At 36.0% G+C, this 19,272-nt stretch overlaps 1 protein-coding gene across 2 annotated transcripts in view; it reads right to left on the minus strand.

The window, feature by feature from the left end:
* Nucleotides 1–19,272, minus strand: part of CASP8AP2 (caspase 8 associated protein 2) — a 35,992-nt gene that overhangs the window by 4,510 nt on the left and 12,210 nt on the right. For both annotated transcript variants that reach the window (XM_019442863.2, XM_019442862.2), the window contains exons 3-9: nt 18,940–19,022; nt 16,524–16,592; nt 12,225–12,325; nt 11,603–11,677; nt 10,082–10,197; nt 4,426–6,635; nt 695–3,821 (exon numbers count right to left, since the gene is read on the minus strand). In XM_019442863.2, the coding sequence (XP_019298408.2) occupies nt 695–3,821; nt 4,426–6,635; nt 10,082–10,197; nt 11,603–11,677; nt 12,225–12,325; nt 16,524–16,592; nt 18,940–18,994 (5,753 nt within the window). In that variant the 5' untranslated portion in view covers nt 18,995–19,022. The remainder of the gene's footprint in view (nt 1–694; nt 3,822–4,425; nt 6,636–10,081; nt 10,198–11,602; nt 11,678–12,224; nt 12,326–16,523; nt 16,593–18,939; nt 19,023–19,272) is intronic.

The raw sequence follows: 19,272 nt of genomic DNA on the forward strand, positions 1-19,272 counted from the left end.
CGCTTGCACATGCATGTTCTCCCTATCAAAATAAATATATTTTTAAAAATTAAATGCAATTAATTAAATAGAATAAAACAAATTAAACTAAATAAGTAAAATAAACAAAAATGGTCACCAATTTCAACATGATTCAGTTTCCCTCATTATGCACTCTAGTTAAGTCTGGAGAGCATGAACCTCTAGTCCAATGGTTCACAAATGTAGTCACCTTTAAATCTCCATTTCTTAAAAAGTTTACGTGAAAGTCAAGAGGACAACCAATTGATGAAACTTTTTCGAAACTCCTAGTTTAGTGGAAAACTCAAATTACAAATGCACTTTTTGCCCGTTTCACCACCTGTCATTCTTCCTTTCTAAAATGTGGTTATATTCTTCCTTTCTAAAATGTGGTTATACCAGTTCCTTACAAAGAAATTTTAACCGAAAAAGTTAAAAAAAATTTTTTAAAAGAACAGTGAAAAGTTATGTCCATGGTGCTAATGCACATACCTGGTTAAGAGCCACTGCTCTAAACTGTTCTATACTACAGTTGGACTGCACTCTAGAATGCATCCTCTACCAACTTTGGCCACTTTTGAAGTCAGTCCTCACTTGCCTTATTTTAGGATGGGATAAAACTATGATGACATGACAGAACAGATGCCTGGCCTCTCAAAATTTCCTGGTGACTTAAAAGTCTCAAGATTCTTACCTTGTCCATAAAACTATAATTTCTCCCTTCTTTTTAATAACATTCTTTGCAGAAAGGCTTATAGGAGAAGTGGCAGTTGCTGACAGCTCCTCGATCCCTGGGCTTGACTTCAACGATGAGGGATCTTTAGTCACTGCAGGGGCCTTTTTCTTACTGGCTTTCTTTCGGTGAGCTTCACCATTCTCAGCAGAATCATGGGTAATTTTCTTAGTCTTTTCCCTACTGGTTAAGTCTGTTTCCTTTCTCTGTTTTTTATGAGAATGATTTAGATCAGAAAGTTTTTTTCTCTTTTTAGGAGCATTATCCAAAGTCCCAGGCAACACTGAACTATCAGAATTTGATGCCGACTCTGGTTTTAAGTCATCCTTTTTTACTTCACATGAACTGGGAGGTTCTGAGGTCAAATCGATACAGGCTTCTTCAACAATGCATTCCAAAGGCCCGTTTGCCACTTGCACCTTTCCTTCCTTAGAGTTATCTTCATCCACACATATCACCTGACATTCCAAGCGTTCAACACCTAAAGCAGGATGGTTACTCTCATTTTTACTCTCACTTGAAACCTCTTGTGTCAAATCAATGAAAGCATCTACAGTATCAGGCTGCACATCATCTAGTATTTGAGCATTCTGATCCAAATTGCCTTCAGAGCATCCCAACTGATCAAGATTTAAAACTGTTACTTCTATGAATTCCCCCAAGTTTTTGGTCTCAGTGACTGTATCTTTTGTGAGGTCTATATATGTGTCTGGAAGTTGATCCTCAACAGAATGTGAAATTTCTTCCATTGGAGGCAATTCCTCAATGCTTTCAGGTACTTTTGGTTCCCATACTTGATGCAACTTGAAACACTCATCAGCCACTTCATTACCATGACTCACTTTACCTGAAGCATCTTTAAGAAATTCGTATATATCAGGAACCTGTGTTTGTATCATACAGTCCTGTTCTTCAGGAGCTGATTTACTGCTGTCAACATTGTTGTTGGAATTTAATTCCTCCACAGATTTAAAAACTTCATTCTGACATGAAACATATTCTTTCTCCACTGCTTTATCTGCTTCCTTTTCCACTCTTGGCAACGATGCCAATGACTCGTCAGCCACCATATTCTGTTTAAGACTAGGGGAGGTAGATGGTGCAGCACGCCGTATTTTCACAATGAAATGATCATTGGACTTTTCCATTATGACAGCATGCATGGGTAGGTTGGGGTGGTACTGAAAGCCTGGAGTAACAGACCGACTTGTCCATGATGAAGAACAACTTGATTTGCTGCTTGAATTATCAGACTCCAGAGCTAAATGAATATCTTGTTCAGATGCATCCTCTTCTTCAAGTAAGGCATCTTCACTAAAATGGGCACTAATAACTTCTTCAGGAGTTGAACTAGACAAAACTTCAGGCTTTAAGAAACTGAGATGACCATCTGACTTCAGAGGTGATGGTACTGTTAAAGAGACTGCGAGATCTTCAAGAAGTATGGAGGAAATGCAGGGCTTGCTCTTTTCTGAACTACATCCATTATCTTTACTCAAAGCTATATTAGTGGACACTTCAAACATACAACTTTCATCCAACACATCAGGATGAACTGGCAAAGAAAGTCCTGAAGACAAAGATGGACCTTTCTCAGATGACAATAATGACCAATTGTCATCACTAATCATTTTAGGACATGGAGAAACCACCCCTGAAACCAGCTCGTCAGTTGTACAAGTTGGTATAGATTCGCACTTAAGACTCTCCAGCAGCTGTTTTTCTGGAGTCTTTAACTCCCACTCACTTTTTTCATTACAATTAACACTGTTATCCAAAAGATCAGAACCCTGTAACAAACTTTTGAATATTTCACCCATCTGTGCATCGCTCACTAAATTAAAAGTAAGGCTAGATGCTTGCTGTTCAGTAAGAATCTCGAAACTGCGTTCTGGCTTCAAAGCTGCATGCTGGGATGTTTGTGCATCCTCTATAGTGCTGCCTTCCATTTTTCCTGGCTTTGGGATGCTGGGACAGTTTGGTTCCAAGGAGTGTTCTTCAGACTGAGAGTTCTTAATGTTATCAAAGCAAGTGTTAGAACTTTTTTTAATGTCACGCTTTACTGTGTTAATACTGAAATTATCTTGAGGTTTTTCCTCAGATTTTTTACATCCAAGTGCAGACTTATGATTAACAGAATCTTCCGATTTGGGGGATTTCTCTTTCAGCATTTCTTTGCTGGAGTTGTCCACATTCCCCTTCTGACAGTTTGAATATTGTGCTTTCTCCTTATTTATCTTTTCACGTTTTCCTTCATCACTGTCACTGCCAAAGTTTATAGAATCACAAAACTTTCCTAAGATTTTCTTAAGCTTTCCAAACAAATAATCCAGCTGTTCTTCTACAAACTTCCACAATTTTTTTTTCATATCTGGTAGCTGCTGTTCAAACAAACGATCCACAATGCCATTCTTTTTAACTTGCTTAAGTTTGGATTCTATAACATCACAGAGATTATTCTGTAAGGTAGTCACTGACTTTGAGATCTTGGATAAGTCAAGGTGTTTAATTAGTGATGTAAAACTCAAAATTGCTGACTCGATAATTCTATGAAATTGTATTAATGAAAATTTTACCTTGAATTTCATATAATTTTTCCTTACATGTTTTCTTAACATTCGTAACATGTGCATAATCTCTCGTACAGAAGAGGGTGCAGCAATAATTGGAACTATTTTTTCCAGGCTGGAGGTACTCATGGTCTTATCTTTCCTCTCTGTTTTTGAAGATCTGCTAGATTCACTTTGTCTATTATTATTCCATCTGCTTTTGGTCTGATGAATTTTTATAGATGTTTTCCTACTGTCTTTACCCAAGTGCATAGTACTTTTCCTACTTCCTGGGTTACTTTTTGCATTCTGGACTTCAGTAGAAGTTCTGGGTTTGGCACTTTTTTCAAAACTTTCTTGTGGTTTAGATTTTTCACTGTCGCTTATAATTTCTCCTTCTTCCAATTCATCTAAAGATGAATTCTTATGGTAGTCTGCATCTGTAAATTTGTCAGATTTGCAAACTGGCTTTTGATTTTCCTTATTGAGATCAGACTTGCTCTTAGAGGTAGATTGAGCCGAATCTGGTGGAAATATATCTGTGGAAGAGAAAAGTGTATTATAGTCACATGACAACTGAGTTCTAGTCATTTGACATTTCCATACTAAATATAACAAAAACTTAAGTACTGAGGCAACTCATTATTTTAATAGCTTTTTTTTTAGTAGAATGTTAATGACTAATATTTAATCATGTCATATGTCTTTTGTCACCATTTTTAATAGCTTTTTTTTTCTTAGTAGTATGTTAATGTTTAATACTTAATCATGTCCTATGTCTTTCCTGGCCTCAGTTGGTACTCAGTGATGGTGTGGTTTGGTCATTTGGATAACCATCAACCAACTGGTCAGGTATCTTTACTTCATGTTAGGATCACCTACTCTATACCATTTGATGATGGCTTTGGAATAAAAAATATATCTGAAAGCAAGCAAAGAGTATTTGAAACAACCTGTCCTACAACTCCCTTGTTTGTAAAAATAAGAGTTATCTAAATTTAGATTAAAGGCTTGATGTACCTCTCTAATTAACAGGGGTCTGAACAATATGTTAACTATGTTATCAAAAAAGAAAAAGCACTAGTTCTTCTTATATATTTTACAGTCTCACAAAAAGTTATAGAACATAATATAAACTATTACCTTTATGACTGTTATTACATAATGAAACTTGAGATGGGCTTTCCAGTCTAAGAACTTTTGCTACAGGTCTCACTGGACTATTCAGAGGACTGATGGCTTCTGGAATAGGCCTCAGGTGATTGAGGTCAATGCTCAAAACTGAATTCTCATCATCATTATATACTGAGTTTGTTTCACCGATTTCCATTCTGTTGTCCACTATCGCAGACTGCTGAAGTGAAGATTCTTGTGTCTCTTTAGGTGAGCAAGGCTCCAAATGACAAGACTTACTTTCATCCAATGGTGTACCTACAAGAGAAGGCTCAAATTTGGGGTTACCATCTTCTGAAAGGGCTACTGGCAAAATTTCAGTTTCTTCAACTGAAGGCTGCAAAATGCTGTCACTGGATTCAGCTACTTTTGTTGCAGAAGGCTCCTTCATCTCCATACCTTGAGAAACACTACAAGAATTTAAATCAACATTTCTTTTAGTATCCAATTCCAAGCCAAAGTTTTGAGAAACATTTGTTTGTAATATGTCCATTACCACAGGAACTGCTTCCCTGGCACCATTAATGGTTTGTTCCATTTCTGTTGATGATGGAAACAAGGATTCTGTTTGTTCCATTTCCACAGGTGCTGAGAAGGGAGTCTCTGTACCACAAATGGGCACATCACAACCCATAGTATTCTCAACAGATTTAACCAACACACTCTCTCCTTCCATTTTCCTTTCTGGATTACTGGTCCTGGGTTCAGATGCAACTGCAAGAGCATCCTTTGGTTCCAATAACTTTGATTTGGTTTCCTCTGCGGTATGTTCACTGACAGAGGAAACACATGTCACTGTTGTCGCCTGAACCAAGCACTCCAAATCACATATGCCACTGGATTTGGGGATATTGGTTATTTTCGGGTGGTTATCCTGAGAAACAGGCTGCTTTTTGGCAGGAGAAAGGGTTAAGTTCAATTTTTCCATAAAACTCAACTTTAAGTCTTTGTTTTTTGTTTCATTTGGACCACTGTCAGCTTTAATTGCAGGCTCTTTATTATCCGCTCCTTCAGAAACCTCATTGTTAGAGACTTCACCTTTATCACTTTTGGGCTCATTCTGTCTCTTTAAATTCGTAGTGGTTTTCTTAGTTTCTTTGCTAGTCTTCTGCAAATGTTCTGTAGGTGTTCTTTTTTCATTTCTTATATGCCTATTTTCTTCTTTGCTTTCTCGTTCTCTTTTCCTCTTATCTTCAGTCCTATGCCGTTCTGCTCTTAAAGGTGTATTTTCCCACTGGTGCACAGCATCAAATTCTTTGGAGTCAGTGTGTTTATGAGTTCTGCTGGATGAAAAAAAGGATGGACATCTTCCTTCTTGAAAACTATGATTACTTACACCCCTATCTCTTTTACAATCTTCCCTTCCTCTTCTCTCTTCTAGATGGTATTTACTTGAATTATGAGATTTTATTTCATTCTTGGAATGAGTAAGTGATGGTCGTTCAGATCTTCTCCAATGATCCTGGTCTTTTACTACGGATTTAGGTTTCTGATCAACTTTTCTTTCTTCTTTGTCTTGAGACTTAAGTTCTTTTCTATTTATAGTTTGTGATCTTTCACTTTGTCTTTCTAGTTTTTTGTCACTTTGAGATTCTACTCGAGTATATGACCTTTCTCTAAAGGTCTCTTTTTCCCAAGAGTTAATGCGTTCATTTTTATAATCCATATCTGTATTACTTTTAAACTTTGAATTTTTACTTTCAGCCTTTGGTTCACCTTTACCATATTTCTCAGGACGTCCTTGTAGCCTTTGACTAGCCTCTGTGTTCCTTGATTCACTATCACCACAACTAGAATTTAAGTCTTTCCGTATTCTATCCGTTCCTCTGCTATATTGGCTATGTCTAATATCTTTTCTCCCTCTTCTATTATCCTCATTTGAGATACTCTCACCAACCTGATAATGGGAACGTGACCAAATGCCATTGTTGCAGTGTTTTTCAGTAAATGGAGACAAATACAAAGTGCTCTTTTTTTCACAATGTGATTTTCCTTCCTTTTCGGGATTTGGCAGTGAAGTGCTATGATGTACATCTTTAGAAACATCACTTTTCACTCTGAGATCAGTCTTTGCACAATCATCCAAATGGGGAGATCTGGATTTAAGATCTTTTGTTTTAACTACATCTGGTGTCCTTAGAGTTTTGTGATTATTTCGAAAATGTGAGAACTCAGACAGTCTGTTGAGAGATAGAAATTCACAACAAAAAACAAAGTTAATTGCTTTTTAATGATCCAGATTTTAATCACATGCAAAACATTTTAAAATTCAGGGGTCCCCACACTGGCAAAACTGTTTTACTTCATATAAAGATGTGAGTGATGCTTACCAGCTTCCAACTAAATGGGCCTGTTTTCAAAACAAGGAACTCCCTTTCATTTGCTTTGTTCAACAAAGACTAGAGGACCTCTCTGTTCTATCAGGCCTTACCAAGGTCTTCCAGACTTCCCTCACCACAGGTGGATAACTGCCAAACTAACCACAGATTCATTTCTTTTAGAACAAATAACATTATTTTCTTGCCCTCACTCACTCTAGTGCAACTGAAACAGAAGGAAAAGTAAAATGTTGCCAGACAACACAATCATAGAGTTCTACGTAGCTCTCTACCCTGGTTTTCTGTTTCACATACAATCCCACAGTAAACCAAAGCATCAATAGCCATCTTAAAGTGCCACATACTATGCAAAAATAAAGAGAAATATAGAGTTGTGATTCTTTCTTAGGGAAATGGCGTGTATTTATTATTTAACCAAAAAGAGTCTAAGTCTTAGGGTTTTATATTAGTGTTTCAGAAAACTGGCAGATTTCCTAACAATAATAGGCAAATAGCTCATTTTAGTTCTCAGTCCATCTTCCTGAACTTCCATAACTTCTCTAAATCTCCATAAATCTAATCCTAATCAGTACTAAATGTACAGAGAACACCAAAATTTAAAAGACTCAGGAGAATAAGGGGAGATTTTAATTAAACAAAAGAGGATATGGGAAATATACAATCTAAAACAATATATAGATCTTATATGGATCTTATAATGGGTTAAGTTACGTTCTCCCCAAAATTCATATGTTCAAGTCCTAACTCCCAGTATCTTACAATGTGACTTTGAGGAGAGGGTCTTTACAGAGGGGAATCAAGTTAAAGAGAGGTCACTAGAGTGAGCCCTAATCCACTATAACTAGTATCCCTATAAAAAAGGGAAATTTGGGGGTGCCTCAGTGGCCCAGTCAAACATCTAGCTCTTTATATCAGCTCAGATCATGATCTCACGGTTCGTGGGATCGAGCCCCACAACGGGCTCTGCACTGACAGCACAGAGCCTGCTTAGGATTTTCTCTCTCCCTCTCTTTCTGCCCCTCCCCAGCATGTGCACGCTAGATAGATAAAATACTATCAAAAGTTTTAGGGGGAGCCTGGCTCACTCAGTTGGAAGAGAATGTGCCTCTTGATCTTGGGGTCATGAGTTTGAGCCCCACATTGGGTGTACAGATTAGTTAAATAAATAAACTTTAAAAAAAAAAAAAGCTTTATTTAAAACAAACCTTTACCTTACACACTTTCCAGAATTTATACTCTTAAATTTTCACCTTACATTAAACGTGAGGTTTCAGCCAAATGATAAACACCAGTAGAATACCAGATACAGGTCACAATTAAAAAGTGAAAATAACTGGCAGAATGTTTATTAGATAAGGTATAACCACATGAATTAATCTAATGACATAAGTCTCATCATTTATTCACCCAGTTTCTCTCTCCACCCTGTTAAAACATCACAACTATCCCCTAACAGATTTAAATATGTATAAAATTTCCCCAAAATTTCAGGAAGCAATCATACTAGCTGCACTGGTGCGATTTAGTTTAGTAAACACACAGCCATCTTCATTTCCAAAAGGCCTGAAGTGCTTTACAGTATCACACAGTCTACATATAAAATTACCTTCATTCACCTGTCAATCATTTATTGACCATCTGCCATGCGCCAAACTCTGAGCTAAGTGCTTGATAAAATGGTGAAGATACACAGACATGGTCACTGCTCCCATGAAGCTTACAGTTTAGTGAAAAGATAGATACTAAAAGATAATTCTAACCCACAGAGCTCTTAACAGAGATAACAGGGAGATTAGAAAGAGAAAGATACTAAAGAAGTAACCCCATTAATGACTTTAAAAATTCTAAGTGTAAGAGGAATAACAGACTAATACCCCTGTGAAAAAGACCTGAGGATAGGTTGGTTTTTAGCAAGTGGAGGATGGGAAACAGGTGGCAAAGGCAGAGCTCATGGTACATCCAAGGAACCAAAAGAATGCAGAAATTCCAGAGCTATGATGCCTAGGGCAAAGGTAAACACTAAAAGCAAGGCCTGAAAAGTAGTTTAAAACCATATTGGGAAGAGTCTTGTGGGCCACGTTCAGATTTATGATCTTTTATCCTAAGAACAATGAGAATCCATTGATGTATTTTAATTAAGAAAGAGGGTAGGATGGAGTAATTCTATGATAGTGAGATGTTCAGTGTGGTTTAAAAAGTGTCCTGTGTGGGGCTTTTATACTGAGAAGAGATGAACCAGAGGTGGAAAAGAGCAAGAATGGATGCAGAAATACCAGCACAAAGGCTACTGCCAGATGAGAGTTGATAGGTAACAATGATGGTAAAATCGGAGAGAAATGAATAATTTGAGAGATTATAAAGACATAAAAATCAGCAGAACATGGTAATGAATTAGGTCTGAGGGACGATTAGAGAGGTAAGGGTCAATGACAGCTTCTAGGCACGGTGACTATGTGTCCCAGTTTGCCAAGTAATCTCAGTGCAATTATTAATAGCATGCCCTTCTACTCTCAAAAGGGTCCTGGTGTGGGCAATAAATTAAATGGCCAGTCTACCCCTAGGTCTCTGGTTTACACCAGCTGAATAAATGATGGAGAACCCACTGAGTAAGAAACAACTGAAGAGGTTTGATCATAAATTCCATTTTGAATGAGGTAATTTTGAAAATTCTGTATAGATGTGAAGTAGTTATTTCTATATAAATGGAACTGATGTAGTAGGAGTGAGATTACTTCAAATGAATATACTGACAGAGAAAGGAAAAGACATAGGTCTGAGTTTTAAGAATTCCAACCTAGTCAAGTACAGAAGAATAAACCTCAAGTTAGGAAGAAAATTAAGAACCATGAAAGCCAAATCAAGAGACTATTTTCAAGAAAAGGTCAATTATGTCATATAATGTGTGAGGGTGGTTAAAATGAGAAATCAAAACTATTTGATAGACTTAGAGGCAGTCACCGTTGAGCAAAATGACAGCTATTTGGGTGTACCAATGGAGGCAGAAGTCAGAGTGAAAGGGGGTCAAGAGTGAGTAGAAACATAAAATGAAGACAGCAAGTTTAGATAACTGCTTTGGAGATTTGACTATGCAAGGGAAGGAAACATGAAATTCTCTGGAAAATACTGCCTCCAACCAAAATTTTAAAAAGAGAGAGAATATTAGTCATAGTAAAACCTTAAAGACTTAATAAAATGCATGATTTTCATCTTTCCACTCAAAAGTTTAAAATATTCCACATATCAACAGCCATGTAATTCATAAACAGATCCACACCCCTCAATTATACCTTTGGTGAAGATTATTTATTTCTTCATCCTTGCGATTTATTTCCACTCTAGCAGTTTTGATAAGTGCTGAAATATTCTTCTTAAGAGACTGGTTTTCATTTTTTAAGCTGAAATTCTAAACATCATAAAATATATTTAAAGTATATATATAAATAAAGTATAGGTCTACAGGATTATTAAACTTTTACTTATATAACACAGCTAATGTTTACTGAAAGCTCTAACTGCAAGCCAGGCATCACGTTTTTTATCTTGTGTGATTCCAAAAAAAGTCCTACGAGAAAGAAGTACTATTATGTTCATTATACAGCTGAGATTCAAAGATAACAGACACCAAACAAAGGCCATTTCAAGTGAAACTACTTAAAACATGGATCAAGGGGCACCTGGGTGGCTGTCAGTTAAGCACCCAAGTCTTGATATTGGCTCAGGTTGTGATCTCGTAGTCATGAGATAAGACACTGCACTGAGCATGGAACCTGCTTGGGATTCTCTCTCCCCCTCTCTCTCTGCCCCTCCCATACACACCTGCGTGCACATGCTCTCTCTCTCAAAATAAATAAACATTAAAAAAAAAAAAAAGCCAGGTTCAAAATGAAAAGACAATAACAAGAAAAAAGTTCTGCCTGGGTTATTACCTTGAAAACTGAAGATAAAAATGATAAGGCTTTATTATACTTAACAACTCACGTTTAACTTACAACAATGTACTAATTCTCAAATGAACAAAGAATGAATTTAGGATTGGCTAGTTATTTGGGGGGAAAGGGAAACGAAGAGAAACAACTTTACCAAAATAAATAAATAAATAAAAATCAAAACAAGACATGACATTCCTGTATTCTGCGCACACTCACCAAAAAAGTCACTCTTGCGAAAGTATGAAGGTATCACCACCTTCCCCCAACAGCCATTCTAAATCTTTGCTCCTCAAACCATTCCCTTTTAAAACACCCGGTATCGGGGCTCCTGGGTGGCTCAGTCACTTAAAGTGTCCAACTCTTGATTTCGGCTCATGCCATGATCTCACAGTTCATGGGTTCAAACCCCATATTGGGCTCCACGCTGATAGAACAGGGCCTGCTTAGAATTCTCCCTCTCTCTCCCTCCCTCTCTCTCTGCCCCTCCCAACTTGTGTTCTCTCTCTCAAAATAAATTAAAAAAAAAACAAAAAACAAAAAAAATACCTGGTATCATCTCCATTAATGTTCTATTATTTGTTAACTAGTGTAACAGATTTTTATGCCGGTGCCATTTAACAAATCAGTTTTCCAATATCATTTTCAGTGACACAGAAAATAATGCATGTTTCTGCATACTTGCTATATCATTTAACACTAAAAAGAAGAATTTCCTTATAAACCGCCAACACTTAAGCATTTTAATTTCTAACAAAAAAAAATTATTACATTTTGATTTTAAAATAACACAAAAGGCCCTAGGGCCTCAATAAAACTTCCCTTCAATGACTGGAGCAGTAAAAGAAAACAGAGAGGCAAAAATACTCATAATAATCCTACCTGTGTCTGTATTTCCTTAAACTTTTTCATCAGCTCTTTCATTTGCAGCTGACATTTACCATATTCTACTTGCAACTGTAAGATATAAAAAGATTAAGCATCATCCTAAATTATTTTCTTAGCTTATATGACACTTCGGAATATTTTAAAATTTAGAAAATCAACCCCCTACAAAGGATAGACAAGGTCTATTTCTACTAACAGATATTTAGTAAAACTACTAGTTTTTAACATTGTCTCAACCAAAACACATCTTGTTAAGTTTCACATTCAATCTCCAGACCTTAAAATTCAAATAAGGTAGAAAGAAATTCATCTGAATTAAGTCTTGGGACATTTTATAACTTAGTACAAATCATGAAAAGATAAAATGTTTTATCATACTGACTGCCTGTTGAGGTTTTATATATTCACTTAAATTTAATCAAGCAAAATTATAACTAAATTTAGACAAGCATTCAGAAAAGATTTTAAAAAGCAGATCTGAAGACAGAAACTTAAATATTCTTTTAGACTAAGAGCTATTTCTTCAACACAGAATGTTTAATAATAAGCTGATGTCTGCACTTCAGAAGTTACAAAAGGTTAAAATAACTCTGTCCTTAATTCTGGCAACCCATACATCATTATATGTTGCCTCCTTTGCAGTTCCTTCTTCAGTCAGGATTTCTTCATATAAATCCAAACAATTTCTGGATGGTACACACGATTTGGAAGCACTGTCTAAAACAAACATACAAAAAGCCCTTAAATTAAAACATGTACTTTGAGATTCAATGCAATCCCTATCAGAATTCCAATGTCATTTTTCACAGAAATAGAAATAACAATCCTAAAATTCGTATGAAATGACAAGACTGCAAATAAAAAAGCTGTCTTGAAAAAGAAGACCAAAGCTGTAGGCATCACATTTCCTGATCTCTAATCCTAATACAAAGCTATAGTAATCAAAACTGTATGCTATTGGCATAAAAACAGATATACAGATCAATGGAGCAGAATACAGAACCCAGAAATAAATACAGTAAATTTATGTATGACAGACAAGTGAAGAATATACAATGGGGAATAGATAAGCTCTTTCCATAAATGGTATTGAGAAAACTGGACCCCTATCTTACTCCATGCACAAAAATCAACTCCAAATGGTTTTTTTTTTTTAATTTTTTAAAATTTACATCCAAATTAGTTAGGATATATCATCAACAATGATTTCAGGAGTAGATTCCTTAGTGCCCCTTACCCATTTAGCCCATCCCCCCTCCACAACCCCTCCAGTAACCCTCAGTTTATTCTCCATATTTATGAGTCTCTTCTGTTTTGTCCCCCTCCCTGTTTTTATATTTTTTGTTTCCCTTCCCTTAGGTTCATCTGTTTTGTTTCTTAAAGTCCTCATATGAATGAAGTCATAGGATTTATGTCTTTCTCTGACTAATTTCACTTAGCATAATACCCTCCAGTTCCACCCACGTAGTTGCAAATTCTTTTTGATTGCCAAGTAATACTCCATTGTACATATATATACCACATCTTCTTTATCCATTCATCCATCAGTGGACACTTGGGCTCTTTCCATACTTTGGCTATTGTTGATAGTGCTACTAAACATGAGGGTGCATGTGTCCCACTGAAACAGCACACCTGTACCCCGTGGATAAATGCCTAGTAGTGCAATTGCTGGCCCGTAAGGTAGTTCTATTTTTAGTTTTTTGTGGAACCTCCATACTGTCTTCAGAGTGGCTACACCAGCTTGCATTCCAAATGGGATTTAAATGTGAGACCCAAAAAGTCTTAGAGAAAAAAAAAAAGGAAGGGGGTAAGCTCCTAGACATCAGTCTTGGCAAAGATTTTCTGGATTTGACACCAAAAACAAGGGAAACAATAGCAAAAATAACAAGTAGGACTACATCAAATTACAAAGCTGCAGCATAGGAAAGAAAACCATCAACAAAGTGAAAGGCAACCCACAGAATGGGAGAAAATATTTGCAAATTAAGTATCTGACATAGGGTTAATATCCAGAATATATAAAGAACTCATACCACTCAACAGCCAAAGGAAAAAAAAAAAAATCTGACAGAAAAATGGGCAGAGAAACTGAATAGACATTTTCCCAAAGACATACAAATGGCCAACAGGAACATGGAAAAGTGCTCAACCTGACTAACTGTTAGGGAAATGCAAATCAAAATCACAATGAGATAACACCTTACACCTGCTAGAATGGCTATCACCAAAAAGAGGAGATAAAAGCTATAGAATAGGGAATATAATCAATAATATTGTAATAACTTTGTATGGTGACAAATAGTAACTACACTTACCATGATGAGCACTGCATTAGGTACAGAATTGTCAAATCACTATTTTGTACACTTGAAACTAATATAACACTGTATGTCAACTATACTTCAATAAAATAAATGAGTAAGTAAAAAATAAAAAGCACCAAACACTTGCCACACTTAGTAAGTAAATGTTCAGTAAAGACTGCTGTTATCAGAGACCTCCCCGATTAAAAAAAAACAAAAACCAAAAAACAACCATGAGATAACAAGTGTTGGCAAGGATGTGGAGAAAATAGAATACTTATGCAAGATTAGTGGGAATGTAAACCAGTGCAGCTACAATGGAAAACACTATGGAGGTTCCTCAAAAACTTAAAAATAGAAATATGATTCAGTAATCCCACCTCTGGGTATTAATCCAAAGGATATAAAAGAGGATCTTAGGGCACCTGGGTGGCTCAATTGGTAAAGCGCCTAACTTCGGCTCAAGTGGAAGTGGTTCATGGGTTCAAGCCCTGCATCAGGCTCTCTGCAGTGTACAGAAAGCTATCTGTAATCAAATGCTCTACCACTAGACTATTACTATGGTGATCATTTCACATTATATACAAATACTGAATAATTATGTCGTATGCCTGAAACTAATATGTAATAGAGTCATAAATATGATCTCACAGTTCATGGGTTTGAGCCCCGTATAGGGTTTTTGCTGTCAGTGCAGAGCCCACTTCAGATCCTCTGTCCCCCCCTCTCTCTGCCCCTTCCCCACTCAATTTCTCTCTTTTCCTCTCTTTCTCTCTCTCAAAATAAATAAATAAAAACTTAAAAAAAAAAAACCCAGGATCTCAAAGAGATATCTGCACACCCGTGTTCACTGCAGCATTATTCATAATAGCCAACATATGGAAACAACCTAAGTGTTCATTAACAGATGGTTAAAAGAGATGTGGCATATGTATACAATGGGATATTATTCAACCATGAGAAAGAAGGACCTCCTGCCATTTGCACTAACATGGACAGACCTTGCAGGCATTATGCTAATTGAAATAAGTCAGAAAGAGAAAGACATATAGCACATGACATCAACTTGTATGTGAAATATAAAAATGCCAAATACATAGAAACAGACTAGAACAGTGGTTACCAGGGGCTGGGGTGACAGAAGAGATATTGATCAAAGAGTATGAACTTCCAGGGGCCCTTGGGTGGCTCAGTTGGTTAAGCACTCTTGATTTCAGCTCAGGTCATGATCTCATGGTTTGTGAGTTCTAGCCCCACATCAGGCTCAGTATTGACAGGGAAGAGCCTACTTGGGATTCTCTCTCCCTCTCTCTCTGCCCCTCCCCTGCTCATACTCGCTTGTGCTCTCTCTCTAAATAAATAAATAAATAAACTTTAAAAAACCAGAATATAAACTTCTAGCTATAAGATAAATAAGGTTTAGGGATCTAAAACACAGCAGAGTGATGATAGTTAATCATACTGTGTGTATTACATACTTAAAAGTTGCTAAGAGAATAGATCTTAAATGTTCTCACCACAAAAGAGAGATGGTAATTATGTCACGTAATTGATGCAGGCTAATTATATCACATAATTGATGCAGGTAATTATGTCACATAATTTAGCTAAGGCTAAAGTGGTAATCATTTTGCAACGTATAAGTGTATCAAATCAATACTTAAACTTACACAATGTTACATGTTAACTATATCTCAATAAAGGTGGGGAAAATAGAAAATATGTGTCAAGCTTTTTGATGTTGTGTCTCCTGCAAATCAAAGGGCTATATATTTCTGCATCTCCTGCATTTCATCCAAATCTATACTGATTGGTTGGAAAGCCAATTTACCTAAAATACTTATGACAACAAATCAGATGTGAGGACCATATTTGTTCAAAGCTTTGAGAGATTTGATTATGGAAAGGTTTCTAATTTGGATAGGTCATTAGACTCTCTCCATACCAGTCTTACTGATACATTTGTTTGTTTGTTTGTTTAATGTTTATTTTTGAGAGAGCGAGACAGAGACGGAGAGAGAGAGAGAGAGAGAGAGAGAGAGCCAGCAAGCGAGCAAGCACAAATGGGGGAAGGGCAGAGAGAGAGAGGGAGATCAGAATCTGAAACAGGCTCCAGGCTCTGAGCTGTCAGCATAGAGGCCTGACAGGGCCTCGAACTCACAATGCAGGGCTCGAACTCACAAACCACGAGATCATGACCTGAACCAAAGCTGGATGTCCAACAAACTGAGTTACCCAGGCACCTCTTACTGATACAGTTGAAAACATTTATAGTAACTACCCTTTTCAAAAGTTCTAATATGTAAGCCATGACAGTATGAGTAGTAATATATGTATAGACACCACCAGCAGCTGCATTTCAATGTACAAAATATACTTGCTCTAGGTCCAATTAAATCTAAGACCTAGATGAATAGCAAAACTGAGTGCTAATTTGTTTTAGTGATCAAACTTTGGTCAAAAAAATAATTACCTAAGTATAACCATTTCAAAGAATGGGCAAATTGTTCAGGAACTATGTATTACTCCCAAGAATTGGCAACAACAAAATAAATACTTCCAATACACTGACCAAAGAAAATGAAACTTTTATTTTAGAATTTACATACCAGAAACAGCACTGTCCAACCCAGCATATATGTCCAAAGAACCTTCATCATTATTTTTAAGAGGAGAAGCTGCAGGAAAATCAAAGATAATTAAAACTGACTTCATGCAGTTAGTGAAGTTTTTCTAATCCAGGAAAAGACAGAGACTTTATTAGTCTTATACCAAAAAACACAATTGTTTACAATTTTTAAACATCCTTATAAATAGAAAGATCTCAATACACAGATTTATGACTCTATTACATAAGATTTAGACTTAAAAACTCACTTTCAAAAACAAACTTGTGAGAAGGTTCCAATTCCAATAATAGCAGAGTGGTTCTATCAGACCAATCCTCCTGCTGATAACAACTATAAACTCTAAGCAAATTATTAAAAGCTATCTGTAGTCAAATGCTCTGCCACTAGACTATCATTGTGGTGATCATTTCACATTATATACAAATACTGAATCATTATGTTGTATTCCTGAAACTAATAGGATGTTATAAGTATAATTATACCTCAATTAAATAAGAAAAAAAAGGCAATCTGAAAATCTAAAAACAATCCAAAGAGGGCAAAAACTGAATGGGAGACAACACCTGAAAGGAGAAAACAGTCTTGTATGCATTCCCTATCCCCCTTTATTAAAATTTTTTGTAGAAGGATAAGCCCTAGTTGGAGCCACAATGAGCAGTGAAAGCTTAGATGGAAACCTCTGGTCCCAACAGCTTGAATAATGAAAGAAAAAAATTGGGGAATGATAACAGCAACTAGAAACTAAGAAAGAAAATCCAGAAAGAGTATTCCCCAATTTGTGCCCAAATCTCCAAGTGACCTCCAAACTACATAAGTAAAGGTGAGAACTCCAAAATGTCCAGTTAAAGCTAAAATATCTGAACAGAGTTTTCAGCTGCTATCCACTACAGGTAAGACAGAAGTTTAAGTTCAGCCAAGTTAAATACTTGCTAAAAGTAAAAACAATATAGCATAATCCAGTGTCTCTAGAACATAACAGAATTGAGCATCCAGAATGCAATCCAAAAATTACTACATAGGAAATCTTGGCAGAGAAACAGAAACCATTAAAACAAAGAATGAGGGATGCCTGGCAGGCTCAGTTGGTGGAGTGCAACTCTTGATTTTGGGGTCATGAGTTTGGGCCCCACAATGGATGTAGAGATTACTAAATTAAATAAATAAAAAATAACTAAAACAAACAAGCAAAGAATGAAAATCCTAAAACTGAAAAGTGAAATATCTAATGCAAAAAAAAAAAAGAAAAAAAATTTTCACTGAAGGTGCTTAACAGTAGAGCCAGTGAACTTGAAGGTAAATCAATAAAAATTATCCAATCTGAAGAATAGAGAGAAAAAGATTTAAAACAAATAAACAACAACAAATGTCTTAGTAACCTTAGCAATATCAAAAGTTCTCACATACTGTATATCTGCAGTCCAAGAGGAAAAGAGAGAATGGGGAGGAAAATGATACTGAAAAGCCATTAGAGGATACTAGGACTAGAAACGATAAATAACAGAGTAAATATAAATAACAAATTTTTCTTAATTTCTTTTAATTCCTCTTAAGTTTTTAAAGATACGTAGAATGATATAAAGTAAAAATTGAAGCTCTGTATCATGAGGTTTATGACATCTTTAACATAAAAGGATGGATGAAGGTTAAATAAAACTATACATACAAGATTCTACATCTTAGGTGAAAAAGTACAATACTAGGAAGTAGACTACAAAATGTTAAAGAGGTATACTCCAATCCCTTAAGCAGCCACTAAAAAATAATGCAAAGAGGTGTTGTAGCCCAAAAAGCTAATATATAAATTAGAATGAAATTCTAAAATATATTCAACATTTGAAAGGAGGTAAGAAAATCAGAAGGAAAAAAAAAAGATGAGAAAAACAAAGTATTAAAATGATAGATTAAAATCCAATCATAATAATAAAGAAAATGTTGGGGTTACCTGGTAAAACAGGAACAAAAATAGCAGATTAAATAAAAGTATTATATCAATGTTAAATTTACTGAAATTTTGATAATTGTGCTGTTCTTATATTAAAAAACCCAAGTTTTTCTTATGAAATACACACTTAAGTATTTGGGAGTAAAGGACCATAATGTATTCAACTTACTCAAGAGTAACAAATACCTATTTTATATTTCTTTGGATAGAAAAATAAATATCATTACCACCCATATTGACAAAGTTGTTAATTTCATTATATTTGAGAGCCTTAAAAGCCCTGTAATAATAAGAAAGCTCACATTTACTAAACATTTCCTATTTGCCAGGCACCTTACTATGTTAATTCATTTATGTGTGGGAAGAAAGAGTTGATGACAGTGTTTTCAATGAGAATAAATGATTTTGCAATTAAATACACTTAGAAAGACAGTTCAGAAAGACAGGTCTTACCAGAAAAGACATCAAATAAACTTGTTCCATCACCATTGTCATCATCTGCTGCCATGATCCTATTTCCTTTTGACAGTCGCCATCTAAAGCATGAAATATAAAGATTTTTCCATTGTTAAAATCAACCTCACAATTCAGAGAATAAACCTAGCTTTCAGTTAAAAAGCAATTTTTAGGGGCACCTGGGTGGCTCAGTCGGTTAATTGTCCTACTTTGGCCCAGGCCGTGACCTTGCAGTTCACGAGTTCAAGCCCTGCATCAGGCTTGGTGCTGACAACTCGGAGCCTGGATCCTGCTTCAGATTCTGTGTCTCCCTCTCTCTCTGCCCCTGCC

The sequence above is a fragment of the Panthera pardus genome, unplaced genomic scaffold (assembly GCF_024362965.1).
Source record: "Panthera pardus isolate Hobbes unplaced genomic scaffold, ASM2436296v1 HiC_scaffold_17, whole genome shotgun sequence".
NCBI lineage: Eukaryota > Metazoa > Chordata > Mammalia > Carnivora > Felidae > Panthera > Panthera pardus.